This window comes from Chiloscyllium punctatum, chromosome 27 (assembly GCF_047496795.1).
Source record: "Chiloscyllium punctatum isolate Juve2018m chromosome 27, sChiPun1.3, whole genome shotgun sequence".
Classification (NCBI taxonomy): Eukaryota; Metazoa; Chordata; class Chondrichthyes; order Orectolobiformes; family Hemiscylliidae; genus Chiloscyllium; species Chiloscyllium punctatum.
This window is the reverse complement of record NC_092765.1, coordinates 44,123,966-44,141,801: the sequence shown is the minus strand read 5'-3', so window position 1 is coordinate 44,141,801 and position 17,836 is coordinate 44,123,966. Positions and strand designations below refer to the sequence as shown.

At 40.7% G+C, this 17,836-nt stretch overlaps 1 protein-coding gene across 6 annotated transcripts in view; it reads left to right on the top strand.

Annotated features, from left to right (window-relative positions):
• inpp5b (inositol polyphosphate-5-phosphatase B) overlaps positions 1-17,836 on the top strand; it is a 171,868-nt gene that overhangs the window by 28,896 nt on the left and 125,136 nt on the right. Inside the window, exon 1 of one of the 6 annotated variants that reach the window (XM_072548561.1) lies at positions 17,091-17,287. The exons of the other annotated variants lie outside the window; for them this stretch is intronic. Within the exon in view, the coding sequence (XP_072404662.1) occupies positions 17,260-17,287 (28 nt within the window). The 5' untranslated portion in view covers positions 17,091-17,259. Of the gene's footprint in view, positions 1-17,090; positions 17,288-17,836 lie in introns of those variants that run through there. 6 annotated transcript variants of the gene reach the window in all.

Sequence of the window (17,836 nt, the reverse complement as noted above, 5' to 3'; positions counted from 1 at the left end):
TGGGCTAAGGACACTACCCTGAGGAACTCTTGCTCAGATGACCTGGAGCTGAGATGACTGACCTCCAACAGCCACGGCCATCTTCCTATGTTATAGATGTGACTGCAACCAGCAGAGAGTTTGACCTCAGTACCCGCTGATTCCAGCTTTGCTAGGGCACCTTGATGCTACACTCGGTTGAATACAGCCTTGATGTCAGGCTATCACTCTCATCTCACCTCTGGAATTTAGTTTTTTTGTCCATGTTTGCACCAAGGCTATAATGAGATCAGGACCTGAGGGGACTTGATGAAACCCAAACTGGGCATCACTGAGCAGGTTATTGCTCAGCAGGCGATTGCTTGATGACACCTCCCATCACTTTGCTGATGATCGAGAGGAGACTGATGGGCTGATAATTGGCTGGGTTTGACTTGTCCTGCTTTTTATGTACAGGACATACCTGGGCAATTTTCAACATTGTCGGGTAGATTCCAGTGTTTGTAATTTACTGGAACAGCATGGTTAGGGGAGCAGCAAGTCCTGGAGCCCAGTTTTCAGGACTATTGTTGGAATGTTGTCAGGGGCTGTAGCCCTTGCAGTATCCAGTATCCACTGTTTCTTGATATCACATAGCGTGAATTGAATTAACGGAAGACTGGTATCTGTAATGCTGGGACTATTGGAGGAGACGGAGATGAATCATTTACTCAGCATTTCTGGCTCAAAATTTCTGCAAATGCTTCAGCCTTATCATTTGATCTGATCTGCTGGGCTATAGATATAGAACACGACAGCGCAGTACAGGCCCTTCAGCCATCGATGTTGCACCACCCTGTGAAACCAATCTGAACCCCATCTAACCTACACTATTCCATTCTCGTCCATATGCCTATCCAGTGACCATTTAAATGCCCTTAAAGTTGGCGAGTCTACAACTATTGCAGGCAGTGCGCTCCAAGCCTGTATTACTCTCTGAGTAAAGAAACTACCTCTGACATCTATCCTATATCTATCACCCTCAATTTGAAGCTATGATCCATCGTGCTAGCCATCACCATTGTAGGAAAAAGGCTCTTACTGTCCACCTGAACTATCCCTCTGATTATCTTATGTCTCAATTAACTCATCTCTCAACCTTCTTTCTCACGAAAACAGCCTCAAGTCCCTCAACCTTTTCTTCTAAGACCTTCCCTCCATAGCAGGCAACATCCTAATAAATCTCCTCTGAACTTTTTCAAAGCTTCCACATCCTTCCTATAATGTGGTGAATATAACTGCATGTAATACTCCCAAGTGCGGCTGCACCAGAGTTTTGTACAGCTGCAGCATGACATCATGGTTCCGAAACTTGAACCCTCTACTAATAAAAACTAACACACCGTTTGCCTTCTTAATAGAAGATTCTGGATTAGTGGTGCTGGAAGAGCACAGCAGTTCAGACAGCATCCAAGGAGCAGCGAAATCGACGTTTCGGGCAAAAGCCCTTCATCAGGAATAGCTTTTGCCCGAAACGTCGATTTCGCTGCTCGTTGGATGCTGCCTGAACTGCCGTGCTCTTCCAGCACCACTAATCCAGAATCTGGTTTCCAGCATCTGCAGTCATTGTTTTTACCTTCTTAATAGAAGAGCTCTTCCATCATTGTAAATGATGATATTTGTGGAGCCTCCTCCTCCAGTGAGCCATTTCATTTCCAGGACTGGATGTTGCTGAATTGCAGAATTTTGATCTGATCTTAATGCTATCACTTGCTGCTTGTCCTGTTTGTCATACAAATAGTCTTGTTGGCAGCTTGACCAAGTTGACACCTCATTTTTGGCTCTGTCTGGTGCTGCTCCTGGCATGCCCTCCTGCACTCTCTATTGAACCAGGGTTATTCCCTTGGCTTGATGGTAATGGTTGAGTGTTGGATAAGTCAGGATATGAGGTTGCAGATTGTATTGTAGTACACCTCTACTGCTGTTAATGGCACACAGCCATAATGAATGCCTGGTCTTGAGTTGCTTGTCTGTTTGAAGTTTGTTCCATTTAGCATGGTGATGGTACCATACTACACGATGGAAGTTATTCTCAATGTGGAAAGTGGGACCTCGTCTCCACAAGGACTGTGTGGTGGCTAATCTTACCAGACAGATGCAATTGCAGCTGAAAATTGGTAAGAATGAGTATGTTTTTTGACCCAGTCCAGCAGCTATATTCTTTAGAATCTGACCAGCTGGATCAATTGTACTGCTGCCAAGCCATTTTTCGTGGTGGACATTAAAATCCTCTAACCCCCAGAGTATGTTTTGTGCACTTGCCATCTTCAGTGCTTCCTCCAACTGCCATCAGCCGAGGGAGCGTGGTATCTAATAATCAGGAAGTTTCTTTGCCCATATTTAACCTGAAGCCATGAGATTTCATTGAATCCGGAGTCAATGTTGAGGACTTCCAGGACACCTCTCGCCAGACTATAGACCACTGTGTCACCAGCTGTACTGAGTCTATCCTGTCGGTATGATAGGACATATCTAGTGAATAGTGAAAGTGGTGTATGGGACATTGTATGTAAAGTATGATTCTGTGAGAGTGACTGTGTTGCTTGACTAGTCTGTGAGACAGCTGTCCCAATGTTGGCACTAGCATCCAGATGTTAGAAGGGAGGACTTTGCAGGGTCGACACGGCTGCTTCTGCTGTTGTATTTTCCGTTGCCTGTGTGATCCGTCTGATTTTCATTTGGAGTCATGGAGATGTACAGCACGGAAACAGAGTCTAACTCGTCCATGCCGATTGGATATCCTGACCTAATTTAGTCCCATTTGCCAGCACTAGCCTATATCCCTCTAAACTCTTCCTATTTTTATACCCATTCAGGTGCCTTTTAAATGATGTAATTGTACCAGCCTCCATCAATTCCTCTGGCAACTCATTCCATGCACACATCACCCGCTGCGTGGAAAAGTTGCCCCTTAGGTTCCTTTTTAAATTTTTCCTCTCTCACCCTAAATTTATGCCCTCAAATTCTGGACTCCCCCACCCCAGGGAAAGACCTTGTCTATTTATCCTATCCATGCCCTTCATGGTTTTATAACCCTATATAAGGTCACCCCTCAGCCTCTGACGTTCCAGCCTTTTCAGCCTTTCCCTATAGCTCAAATCCTTCAACCCTGGCAATATTCTTGTATATCTTTTCTGAAACCTTTCAAGTTTCACAACATCCTTCCGATAGGAAGAACAGAATTGCACAGAATATTGCATAAGTGTCTAACCAATGTCCTGTTCAGCTGTGACATAACCTCCCAACTCCTATACTCAGTGCTCTGACCAATAAAGAAAAGCATACCAAACGCCTTCCTCACTATCCTATCTACCTGCGACTCCACTTTCAAGGAACTATAAACCTGCACTCTAAGTTATCTTTGTTCAGCAACACTCCCCAGGACCTTACCATTAAGTGTATAAATCCTGCTCTGATTTGCTCTGAGACCTTGTAGTAATTGGTACAGCTAAATGGTTTGATTGGCCATTTCAGAGGGCAATTGAGAGTAAACCACATTGCTGTGGTTCTGCAATCACAAGTAGACCACACCAGGTGAGGATGGCAGATTTCCTTCCTGGAGGACATTAGTGAGCCAGATGGGTTTTTCTGACAATTGGCAATGCTTTCATGGTCATTAGTAGATTCTTAATTCTAGGTGTTTTTATTGAATTCAGATTCCACCACCTCCTGTGATGGAATTTGAACCTGGGTCCCCGGAACATAGTTGATTTTTGGAATAATAGTCCAGCAAAAGTGTCACCTAGCCATGGGATGGTGTCAGGGCTGAAAGATTTCAGTTACATGGACAACCCGAGGAGCTGGTGATGTGCTTCTTGGAACAGATAAGGTGTTCTCAGAACCTTGAAGTGTTTTAATTGGATAATTAAGCAGAAATTGTTTCTATTAGTAGAATAACTAGTAAACAGAGAGCATAGATAATTGGCAAAAGAGCCATAGTTGATGCGAGGGCTAAATTGTTGCAAAGCAAGTTGTTGTGATCATGAATGTGCTCTGTGAAAGAGTGGTGGAAACAAATTACAAATGGTAACATTCATGCAGGAATTGGATAAGTGCTCGAGAGAAGAGAATTAGTGAGCACTGAGTGAAGAGGATAGGAATGCAATGAATAATATTTTTACCAAGAACTGGCACAGTGGTAATGAGACAAATGGCCACTGACTGTGCTGTGTCATTGTGTGTTTCTGTACCATAGTCAAATCTAAAACATTATTGTGTTCCTGGCATTTTAAAAAATGCATTCAGTGGTATAGGTACAATGTAATACTGCGAGGAAGACAGAGCCAAAATAAGATTTTCTTTCCACAGCTTTCTCTCCACAGATGCTGCCAGACCAGCTTGGATTTTTTCCAGCAATTTCTGTTTTTGTTTCTGATTTCCAGCATCTGTAGTTCTTTATTTTTTTTTGCTAAGTTTTTCCACCCAGGCTCAGAGAGTTGGTACAACAACAGTTTTTCATGTAAGATAGTTTTTAAACTTGTTCTTGTTTAAGTTGAGTTCACATATCTGAGCGCTAGCATCAGTCACACAAACTGGTAGTTTACTACCAATCGCAAATGCATTCATGTCTCATTGTGAAGTTGAATTCAATGAGTACATTTATTTTGTGGCCTAAGCATCAGAAATAAAAAGTATGGGAAATGTTTCTTCATGAAGAACAACTGCAACATCATTTATATTTGCATTTAATGTCATGAAAATTCAAATGTCTTTACAAGGATTTTATAAAATAAAGTTAGGCACCAACTCATGCAAGGATCTATTAGGAGAAGTGACCCAAATTCAGGCTAAGAGGAAGAGAGAGAAGTAGTGAGGTTGAGAATTCTACAGTTCAGTGCTTATGTAGCTAAAGACACGGCTGCTGGTGATGGAGTCATTAAAGTCAGGAATGTGTAAAATCATATTGACGTTGCAATTTGTTGTGTGACCTTGTATCAGGACTGGCCTTCAGATGACATAAAATCCTCGGGTTCTGTTTCTCAGCTGTCTGATCCAAGCCAAAGAAACACCTGCAATTGCTTCTCTTATTGCTCCCACACAAGAGAGTATTTGTTTTTACATGTACGCTGATGATATCCAGCCTTTACCACACCGATTCTATCGGCTCCTCCTTTGTTGCTAACCCATCAGGCTGCTTGCCTCACCTACAGTACTGGATGAGCTGACATTTCCTCTGATCAAATATTCAGAAGACCGAAGCTAATACTTTCAGTTTCCTCTCCAAATCAATTCCTTGATTACTGACTCTCCTCTTGTTGACATTTAATTTGGGATTAAGCCAATCTATCACAATCTTGGTGTCATATTTGATTTTGAAATGGGCTCCGGACCTCCCATCTGCAACATCACTAAGACCTATTTTGACCTCCAAAACGGATTGTCCAACTGCCATATTGCAGGTTATTTGTTGTTGAAACCCCTATTCATACTTACATTGCCTATTCCAGCACACGTTTGACTGATCATCCTCATTCTATTTCCTTTGTAAACCTGAAGTAATCCAAAACTCTGCTCTCTATGTCTTAACTCATACCTCGTCCTTTTAATCAAAACCTGTCATTTTGTTTGATAATATTGTGAAGTGCTTTGGGACATTTCATGACCTCTAAGTTGAAATTATAAAGACTATACATTTTAAATTTTACTTTTTGATTATGTATTATAAGGGGAAAGAGCTGTTCTTTAATTGAGTATTGTGGAATGAATTGCTGCACTTTTGGAAACAAGATAATGGAATAAGTTGATGGGTGGCATGGTGGCTCAGTAGTTTGAACTCCATCTCAGTGCCAGGGGACCCAGGTTTGATTTCAGCCTTGGGTGGCTATTTGTGTGGAGTTTGCATGTTCTCCCTATGTCCGTGTAGGTTTCAGCAGGTACTCTGGTTTCCTCCCACAGTCCTCCCATGTGCAGGTGAGGTGGATGGCCATGCTAAATTGCCCTGTAGTGTCTAGGGATGTGCAGGCTAGGTGGACTAGTCATCATAAATGCAAGGTTGTAGGGATAGGGTGGGAGTTGCTGGGTATTGGTGGATGTTGTTTGGAGGGTTAGTGTGGACTCAGTGGCTGAATGGCTTCTTTGTGCACTGTAGAGATTCGGTAGATAGGATAGTGAAGAAGGTGTTTGGTATGCTTTCTTTTATTGGTCAGACCACTGAGTATAGGAGTTGGGAAGTCACGTTGCAACTGTAGAGGACATTGGTTCGGCCACTTACAGAATATTGTGTGCAGTTCTGGACTCCCTCCTATCGGAAAGATGTGAAACCTGAAAGAGTTCAGAAAAGACTTTCAAAGATGTTGCCAGGTTGAGCTATAGGCTGAAGCTGATTAGGCTGGGGCTGTTTTCCCTGGACTGACAGAGGCTGACTGGTGACCTTATAGAGTTTTATAAAATGATGAGCATGAATAAGTAAAATAGACAATGTTTTTCCCTGGAGTGGGAGAGTCTAAAACTCGAGGGCTAGGTTTGGGGTGAGAGTGAAAGATTTAAAAGGGACCTAAGGGACAACCTTTTCGCCCAGAGAGTGGTGCATGTATAGGAAGAGCTGCCAGAGGAAGTGGTGGAGGTTGGTACAATTACAACATTTAAAAGGCATCTGGATGGGTATACGAATAGGAAGGATTTAGAGGGATATGGTCCAAGTGCTGGCAAATGGGACTAGATTAATTTAGGATATCTAGTCGGCAGATGGACCAAAGGGTCTGTTTCCATGCTGTGTGTCTGTAAGGTTCTATGACTCAATTAACTTATTGTGAGTTGTCTTTATACTGGTGCTTTGCGTGCAGTAGGAGAGTTGAGATAAGAGAGCAAGGTACCATCGTGCGTGCAGAGAATAATTTGGCTGACAAAACACACAAGATTATGAGTGAGTTTGTCAGGGTGGATGTTGAGATGTCTCCACTTGTGGAGGAACGTTGAACTAGGTGACATATTTATGGAATAAGAGGACACTCATTTAAAACTGAAATGAGAAGGAATGTCTTTTCCAAAGGGGTTGTTATCTGGAATTCTCTACCCTCGAGAATTGTGGAGGCTAGATCACTGAAAATAGGTAAAGAATGTGTAAATAGGTAGGTTCTGGGTGTAGGTTTCTTGCTGAGCTGGAAGGTTCATTTTCAGACATTTCGTTACCATACTAAATAACATCTTCAGTGAGCCTCCGGTTGAAGCACTGGTGGTGTAGCCCGTTTTCTAATTCTGTGTTGGTTTCCTTTGGTTGGTGATGTCATTTCCTGTGATGACGGCATTTCCTATGGTGATGTCATTTCCTGTTCTTCTTTTTCTCAGGGGGTGGTAAATGGGATCCAAGTCAATGCATTTTGTTGATAGAGTTTTGGTTGGAATGCCATGCTTCTGGGAATATACAGACAACAAGCAAAACTCGTGTCATTTACAAAAGACCTTGCAAGAACTATAACAAACGCTACATTAGACAAACAGGCAGAAAACTAGCTACACGGATACATGAACATCAGCTAGCCACAAACGACATGACCCACACTCACTTGTTTTTTTACATGCAGATGAGGAAGGACACCATTTAGACTGGGACAACACATCCATCCTAGGACAAGCCAAACAGAGACACACATGAAAATTCCTAGAAACATGGCATTCTAACCGGAACTCTTATCAATAAACACATTGACTTGGATCCCATTCACCATCCCCTGAGAAAAAGAACAGGAAATGATATCATCACAGGAAACGACATCACCAACCCAAGGAAACTTAACCATATAAATAGAAAGCGGGCTACACCACTAGTGCTTCAACCAGAGGCTCACTGAAGACATTATCTCGTATGGTGACAAAATATCTGAAAAAGAACCTTCCAGCTTAGCGAGCAAACCTACATCCAGAACCTCCATCTGAGCTACAAATCTTCTCAAAACTCGCTAAGATAGATAGGTATTTGAAATATTGAGGATCTGAGGGCTGTGCTGAACTGGGATAAAGAGAAGTTGAGGACTGGGGAAGAGCAGCCATGGTCTTGTTGAATAGTGGGGCAACGTTGAGGGAATAAATAGCCTACTCTTGCTCTTATTGTTAACATTCTTAGATAATTGCAACCAGATTTGGTTTGAGCAAATATAACTGGGTGTGGATGCTGGAGGTTTTCAACCTGACAACAGGTCCTGATTGGCTTCTGGGCAGGTGAACAGCTTGAGTGTTTATAGTAGAGGCAGTAGTTCTGTATCTCTATCTGTCTGAGCTGGAAGCACTGAAAGCCTGAAGAAAGCCAGTTACTTTCCACCACCAGATGATGTAAGCAGTTACCTTTAACCAGTAAATAAGAGACTTTATAATTAATGTATTAGTCTCATTGTGCCTCCTCCCTAGACATAGGGATTGAAGAGCAAAAGGTCTTGAGATACAAATGGAATTGTTCATTCAACTCTGTGCACTGATGCTATTGAATTGTGTTTCTCAGTTTCTTTCCTCCACTCAAAACACTAATGTGTGTGTGTGTGTATATAATGTATATATGGGTGGGTGGGTAAGATGGAGCAGGGTTTAAAAGTTTAGAATTTCAACCACTCAGACTATGTATCACTGGTTCATTCATTTGTTTACCTGTGGCTGTAACTTATCTATTTGTAATTAACAGTAATTCCTGTTAAGTATGTGAACCGGGTCAATCTTTTTTATTAACCTCATTCCATCAGACAGGTAAATTGGAGACTTGGTATACTTTGATTACATCATTAACTTCTCAGGCCTTGCCCCTGAGCTTTTGTATGTTACAAGTGTGTCATTGTATTATATAATTGTAAGTTGTCATTTATTGTTACTGTGCTCACTGATCTGCATTGACTTGCTGTTAAGCTGTTTCTTGATTTTTATCATTTTGATCTTTAATTTCAAATCTTCCATGGCCTCTCCCACAAACCTCATTGCTCTAACCAACTTGAATAGAGGTGCTTTCTTTTTAGGAATCTTTGCTTGGCTTGACTATAATGTTGAAGCTGGCACGGCACTCCAAGAAAACACCATATCATCATGACTCATAATGAAACTCATTAATTTATAGTTGGAGCAAATGATATCAATTTCAATTTCTGGTTTGTGTTTCTGAGTTAGAGACGCCCATGGATACCACAGTTAAGCCTGTTGCTTTGGTCTTGATCATCATTGTTTAAAAAAAAACTGTGCTTGTGAACATTGGGCTTAAGAGGATTGGATTTTGTTCATGTGGCCTTCTGCCTAAACTTAGGAATGCAGGAAGGCACTTGGGCAAGCATTGAAGGTTTGTCAGCATTTAAGGACTGGCAGCTCACCAAAAATCGACCTTCAACAAGGGTCTGGGGAGAAAATTCATTTATGAAAACAGCATTAAAAATCTGTTAGTTGTTCTTACTCACCACTGATGCTGGCAACTTCATTATGGAAAACTGATTTTAACTGTTAGTGATGAAGTACAACAAATGCGTGTGTGTGTGTGTATTTAGGGGTTTAAAAGTAGATAAGAATTTCACCTAGTCAGATTGTATGTTGTGGATTCATAGCTTGGATGGTTCAGTACCTTCAAGGACAAACACCTTGCTTGATTGGCATTTATCCATTGTTGAACTATTGTTCATCCAGTTACTGAAGTAAGAAGTGGGAGTAGTCTGCCTGTCTGTCACCTACCATGTTTATTTACATCTCATAGTTTATACACCAGTCTATTCTCTCTCCTTCCTAACCAACTGTCCCTACTGGTAAAAAACAGCACTTGTATATCTGTGGTAATGAGCATCAACTGATCACGATTACCTCATAACCATATGCAGGTTTATTCTTAAAGGGCCATCATTTGCAAGATTGTCATCTGCAAATCAAACATTCAGTCTTCCACCACAGGTAGGATGTGACTTCAGTGAGTACCCTTAATGTGCTGCACTGTAACAGCTCTCTAATTCTCTTGTCACAGCACTTAACAAACCTGTGACCTCTATCATCTAGAAAGAGGTCAGCAGCCTCATGGTAACACTGCCACCTTTAAGTTACTATTTAAACTACACATTATTTTGATTTGGAACTATTATCACTGTTGCTTCATTGTCAAAGGGTTAACATGCTGGAACATGCCAGAAGCTTTGTAAGTGTATCACAAGTGCAATGATTCAAACAGGCAACTCATTAACCATCGTCAAGGTCAGTTAGTGAATGGCAATAAGCTGCAACTCATGTCTGTGTATAGAAACATTTTGTGTCTCATAGCAAACTAGGAAAGCCATTGCACTTGGTGCAGAAACTGGAAAATCATAGCTACAAGCTTCTTAATCATCGTTACTTAGTAATGCACCCACTGACATTCCTGAAGTGGGCATTTGAAAAAAATAAATGTACCTTCTATGTAGAAATGTTAGTTAATTGTGAGAAATAAGTGGGGCTAGTTTCATGGTTGGCACTGACTTGTTGTATTGACGGGTCTGTTTCCATACTGTATGCCTATGAATTCAGTCTGTCTAATTATAAAATACTATTGGTTAACATCTGGTGCTTAAAGCATTATTTATATTTGATTGACTTGGGAATTTTTATTTATATATTAATGCAAATAATATAACAGCTTTATGTGAAGTCTGAAATAGTCTTGTTTACTTATCGGCTCCTGAAAATGTATTGCAATTAAAGTTGTACAATTCTGAGTGGTACGATTGTGTAGAGTGTCTCGATATATTTGACTTGATCCTGAGTTTCGTGAGGTAGATTAACTTGTTCAGTTTAGTGAATCTGAAAAAATTTCTTGTTCTGAAAGCTGTTGGAATGGAGATACATTTATCTAAATTTTAGTTCACAAGGGAACAGTCACTCCTAAAATGATTATGATATTAGAGATCTAACAGTGGCTGTTGAATGGAGGATTCAAGAAAATAAACAACCTGCAATTAGTGTGTGGAGGATTAGAGATTTTACACCTTCTAAACATTTCTGAACACTATTTTGGCAATTCATATTGTTGGATTATAGGCATAAATTTAGCTCAACTGTTGACCTTGAGTTTGTATGAACAAGCAATGCAATTAAACATTTATCAAAGAAACCCTTTGTATCCAGTTCGACCACTCAGATGGGCTCTTGTCATGTTAAGGTGGCTTATTTGTGAAGCCCATGCATTTTTGGATTAAAGTGGTCATGTGCAGAGAGCATGTTTGTAATTTCTTGCAATGACAGATGCAGACCTTATTTGATTATAACTTATATTAATAGCTCTAACTGCAGCCATAACTCAAAGAGCATTCATTTGAAAACATTTGCTTAAAATGCACAATAGTTGTAGCATAAGTATTTCTCGACCGAAATAAAAACAAAAATTGGTAGGTATTCTAAACAAATCGGTGGGTTTGAGGAAGAGAATCCGAGATAACATGGTCTTTAGTCAGATCTATGGAAGATTAAACATGTAACTGATTTTAGGCAAATACAAAAACACAGAATTGGGATAGAGGGAGGAAAGAACAAAAAGGAAGGTCTGTGATTGAATGAAAGGCAGAATTGGTGAAATGACAAAAGGGATGATAATGATGCAAGTCTAAAGATGCTAGTAATGGGACAAGTAAAATATGGGAAGAGAAACAGTTTGTGACAAAATTTGAATACTTATCAAAACTTTATATGCAGTGGGCAGCATCTCTGCCTCTGAGGCAAAAGCTCTGGAATTGATGGTCAAGGAAGGTGTGTTCACAACATGGAAGTGGGGAGGCTGCAAAAAGATTTAGACAGGTTAGGAGAATGGGCAAAGAAGTGGTAGATGAAATACAACATGGGAAAGTGTGAGGTCATGCACTTTAGTAGGAAGATTAGAGGTATGGACTATTTTCTAAATGTGGAGAAAATTCAGAAATCTGAAGTGCAAAAGGACTTGGGAGTTCTAGTCCAGGTTTCTCTTAAGGTAAACTTGCAGGTTGAGTTGTTAGTTAGGAAGGCAGTACAATGATGTCATTCATCTCAAGAGAACTAGCCTATAAAAGCAGAGATGTACTTTTGAGGCATTATAAGGCTCTGGTCAGACCACATTTGGGCTACTGCAAACATTTTTGGGTCCCATACCTCAGGAAGGATGTACTGGACCTCGAGCGGGTCCAGAGGATGTTAATAAGAATGATCCCAGGAATGAAAGGCTTAACATAGAGTTATAGAGATGTACAGCATGGAAACAGACCCTTCGGTCCAACCCGTCCATGCCGACCAGATACCCCAACCCAATCTAGTCCCACCTGCCAGCACCTGGCCCATATCCTTCTAAACCCTTCCTATTCATATACCCATCCAAATGCCTCTTAAATGTTGCAATTGTACCAGCCTCCACCACTTCCTCTGGCAGCTCATTCCATACACGTGCCACCCTCTGCGTGAAAAAGTTGCCCCTTAGGTCTCTCTTATATCTTTCCCATCTCACCCTAAACCTATGCCCTCTAGTTCTGGACTCCCCCACCCCAGAGAAAAGAGTTTGTCTATTATCCTATCCATACCCCTCATAATTTTGTAAACCTCTATAAGGTCACCCCTCAGCCTCCAACGCTCCAGGGAAAACAGCCCCAGCCTGTTCAGCCTCTCCGAGGACTCTGGGTCTATACTCGATTGAGCTTAGAAGGATGAGGGGGGATCTGATTAAAACTTTCAGAGTACTGAATGGCCTGGACAGAGTGGATGTTGGGAAGATGTTTCCATTGGCAGGAGAAATGAGGACTTGAGGGATCAGCCTTAGAGTAAAGAATGGAGATAAGGAGAAACGTCTTTAGCCAAAGAGTGGTGAATCTGTGGAATTCATTGGCACAGAAGGCTGTTGAAAGCAAGTCATTGTGTATATTTAAAATAGATGTATGTAGATTTTTGATTGCTAAGGGAATCAAAGGTTGCATGGAGAAAGCAGGTTGCAAAATCTATCAGCCATGATTGAATGGCAGACTTGATGGGCCAAATAGCCTAATTTCTGCTCCTATGTCTTATGGTCTTATGGACTAATAGGGGAAGTACGAACCTGTAAATTCTTCCCAACATAAGCTGGTGAAAGGAGCAGGAGAGATGCATGGTCAGTCATCCGCAGAAGGCAACGGCAAGCTACTGCAGCACCTTGTCAAGCATAACCATAGACCGTTCTCAATCATGACCTTTCAGGGACTGATACTAGAACAGACAGAGAGCATACTCTTACCAGCAACTGCTATCTGGAAAAAAATACTAGCAATAATTGCAATTTGAAGTCTTTGGACTCAAATATTGAATGCTGAAATTGAATAAAATCAGGGGGAAAAGTTGTAAATAATCAGGAAATAAGTAAAATAAATAAAAGCAATTCTTCCAGTGTTGGATTTAAGGATGCTATTTCTGAAAAAGGGAAGAAAAATATCCCTTCATTACCCAGCATGATGAATTATGTTACCAAATTGAGAAAAAGTATCAAGATATTTGTATGTAGAAAGATACTCATCTGTAATGGCAAATAATTGATATTCCAGTGTTAAAAGCAAGTTCATATATTGCTTTTCACAATCTCATATTGCTTTATAGCCAATGAAATACTTTTCCATATGTAGTCACTGCCTTCGTGTCAAAGTAGGTACTCAGTCCTGGGTGATCAAACATTTGGCTGTCTCTGATTGGGACTGCAACTTAGTAACCTGGGAAACATCCATAATAGGGATAGTGGGCGGCACGGTGGCACAGCAGTTAGCACTGCTGCCTCACAGTGCCAGAGACCCATGTTCAATCCCCACCTCAGGTGACTGACTGTGTGGAGTTTGCACATTCTCCCCGTGTCTGCATGGGTTTCCTCCGGGTGCTCCGGTTTCCTCCCACAGTCCAAAGATGTGTAGGTTAGGTGAATTGGCTATGCTAAATTTCCCATAGTGTTAGGTGCAGGGGTAAATGTAGGGGAATGGGGCTGGGTGGGTTGCGCTTCGGCAGGTCGGTTGTGGACTTGTTGGGCCAAAGGACCTGTTTCCACACTATAATAATCTAAAATCTAAAAACTGCAAGGACAGAATTGTTGTTGTTTAAAGGTAAGAAGTATAAAACAAAGTCTAAAGGTTAATTTAGGTTCTGTAACATTAGAGTTTATAAGGGTTTAATATTTTGGACTATGTAGACAACTCCCATAAGGATGATGTAAGAGAACTGATATGAGAGAGACATGGAGAGAGAATGATTAGGCTTCAAGACTAAAGCACATTGAAGTGAGCTCTGTATTGTTCCTTCAATTTATAAAAAATTGTTTGAACATTAAAAAAAAGCTTGGTTTGTTCCTATATAGAACAATCATTTGAAGGGTGTGTAAGTTATAAACTTTTGTAATCAATATACTTTGTACTACAACAGAGGAGACAGAGGGTGGTGCTGGAGGCCTGTAATCAGCAGTGTTCCACAGGGATTGGTACTGGGGCTACTTTTGTTTGTCATTTATATAAATGATTTGGATGACAGTATAGGAGGTATGGTTAGTAAATTCGCTGTTGACACCAAAAATTGATGGTGTAGTCAGTGAAGAAGGCTATCTAAGAGTACAAAGAGATCTTGATCAATTTGGTTGATGGGCTGAGGAGTGGCAGATGGAGTTTAATTTGTATAAATATGAGTCATTGCATTTTGTTTATGCAAACAAGGACAGGACAAAGCAATAAATGGTCGGGCCCTTGGTAGTGTGGTAGAACAGAGACACTGAGGGATTCAGGTACATAATTTGTTAAAATTTGCATCACAGGCCAACAGGGTGGTTAGCACACATTCTGAATTGAAATGACCTGAAATATTAACTCTGTTTTCATCTTTCCTTCATCACTGCCTGACTTGCTGATGTTCTCTGACCTTATTTCAAATCTTAGGCATTGGTGTATTTACATTTGCTATTCTTGAAATTGGGTAACTGAACACGAGTTGAGAATTGAACATTGAGCTGTATGCTCTGTTCTTGCTTGCTTTATGATCTTAATGCAGATTGGTGTATGCCAGAGAATTCCTAGAGGCCTGGCGCTCCAACCACAATGCCAAAAACAAACACATGGATCTAGATGCCACCTGTCAACCCCTCAGAAAATGAACAGGAAATGACATCACCATAAACCCCAGGAATCCCATCCAGGAGAAAAATATAAATAGAAAGCAGGAGACAACAGCTTCACTCCACTGATGATGTTGCCTAGCTAGGTAATGAAACGTCTGGATATCAAACCTACAGCTCAGCGAACAAACCTACACCCTAAATTGGTGTATGACTTGGTTAAGTTTTCCTGGTTGTTGAAATTTCTCAGTGGTTATAATTGAAGTCATTTGCTAAGATGTTAATTGTCAACTCTTTGTGTGGAGTTGGAGTCCCATATAGCCCAGATCTGCGAGGGTGGCATATTGCCTTCTCAAACAAATATTTGAAATGAACAATAGCTTTGGATCTATAAAACATTTATAATAGGATAAGACCTCTCAAGTCCCGTTACAGGAGTGTTATGAAGCAAAATTTGTCACGAAGCTGCAGAAGACAATATTAAGGCAGTTGGCAAAAAGATCAGTCAATGTGCGAGGTTTGAATGACGGTCTTGAGAAGTGGAGAGGCTTAAAGAAGGAACTTCCTTTTACCCTTCAGCATGGTCATTGGAATAATAATTTCAAAGGTGATCAAGCAGCCAGAATCAGAGGTGTGCACCTATCTTGAAGCGTTGTTAACTTGGTGGAGACAACAAGCGATAAGGATGGGCCAGGCCATGCATGAATTGGAAATTGAAGATGCGAATTTGAAAATCCAACAATTGCTTGACAAGAAGTTAGTGTATGTCAAGCACACAGGGATAAATGGTGAATGGGATTTGGTGGGAGCAAGGACACAGGCAGAAAAACTTTGCACTAGTTTATAGATGGTAGGATGTTGCAGGATAGCCAGTGGCACATTGGAATAGTCATGTCTAGGTGTTACAAAGGCATAAATTAAACAAGTTAAATTTTTACTATAATCAACAACACTGACTCTTTCTGCTATGACTCTCCAAGGATTTATCTTGGACTTTCTCATGTCTCATCTGCATTCTGCCTCTTGGCAATATCTAAAAATACAGTGTTCTTTTCCACATGTATATTGATGAAATCCATTTCTATCTCATAACTGCTTCTTCTGATCCCTTTTCAAACTTGTCATACTGCTTGCCTAATCCAGTACGTACAGGCATGTGAATTGGGAGCAGTTGTAGGCCACTCTCCCCCTCAAACCTAATCTGCCATTCAGAAGGGTCAGGGTTGATATCATTACTGCATGTTCCTGCCAATCCTTGAAACTGTTCACCCCCTTACTTATTCAGAAAATATGCTAAAAATGATCAATGCTAAAAATATTTCCACTGCCTTTTGAGGGAGAAAGCTCCAAAGACTTGCAATTCTTTGTGAGAAAAAGATTCTCCTCATCACTGCTTTAAATAGGCACCTCCTTATTTGTCAACAGTGAGCCCTGAGTTTGATTCTTCCACAAGAGGAAACATCCTTTCCACATCCACCATGTCAAGACCCTTTGGAATCTGAAGCATTTCAATCAAGTTGCCTCTCAGTGTTCCAAACTCCAGCAGATGCAAGCCTTGTCTGTCCAACTTCTCATGTGTTAATCCACCCTTTGGTTATAATTGAATAAACCTCTGAACTTCTATTAGATAGGTCAAACTTTCTCTCGGTTAACTACTGGGAAACCTTGCAAACAGTCCCCATCACAAATGGGCTCCTTGTTTCGTGTCATCGTCAACAGGATTATTTGTAATTTCCAAGTGTATTCACCAGAAATTAGCTCACAAAAGCTTGGTTCAGTTTAAACAAGACCTAGTACAAAAACTGGCTCATTTTAAAATGTAATATCGAAGAAGTTTGTTCTGCATATTTTAGTTCAAATTAATCATCGATGTAAAGTGACCAAGATTAGGACAGTATACTTTATCTCTTTTGTGTATTTTTTGTTTAGAATATTGAATTCAGTTCCTTGTTCAGAGGAAGGGTCTGAAGTAACTTGAATTATGATTGTAATAAGTTTGCACTTCCTTCTCCCCTCCCCCCGGAGAGAGTTCTGCTGCAATTTAGTTATGCAGTTGCGTGCTGCAGCCAGTTAGATTTTCACAGCTCTCACGGCGCCTGTGATCGTATCATACTGGTGATATTTTTCATGCTTATTTAAGCACAGATGATTTTCTCAAGTTGTACCCAGTTGTGCATTCTTTTCTGAGCCTCTAGCTAACCAAACAAGGAGCCACTCTGTTGGCTAAGAATTGTTAAATTGGACCGAAAGGCTCTCAAATGTATAAGGAACACAGAAATAGCAATGGTGAGTATTGATATTAACTAGTTTGAAATGCAGCATGTTTATTTGTGGCACAGGTAGCATTATGTAGACCAATCATTTGGAGAATGTACCCAGTGTCCACCAATCTATCAACAATAAGACTAGCAGTTGAATTCGATGCCTTTGTGGATGCTTTGGGGCTGATTTGTAGCAAATGTCTTTGGTCACATAGCCAGTATGTTTCTGCTTTGTGGTTGGCCATTGTGAGGGAACTGAGTTAACACATCAGAGGCACTGTCAGTAACTTAGAGATTCTTGAGCAATTGTGTTCCTGTTATATACAGTGCCCTTTACACTGTATTTGCCACAAACAGTAGTTGATGCGTGATCTCTTGTTCGTTTTGAATCTGTCATTGGTTGATTTTTGTTAACCACATGTATTAAGGAATTTGGGACAAAATCGGGATATGGAATTAGGTGACAGATAACCATGATCTTTTGTTGAATTGCAAAAGGGCTAAATGTTCACCACCTCTTCTAATGTTCCACAGCTTCACGATAAATGTGTTGTTCGTTGTGATACTTGCTCAA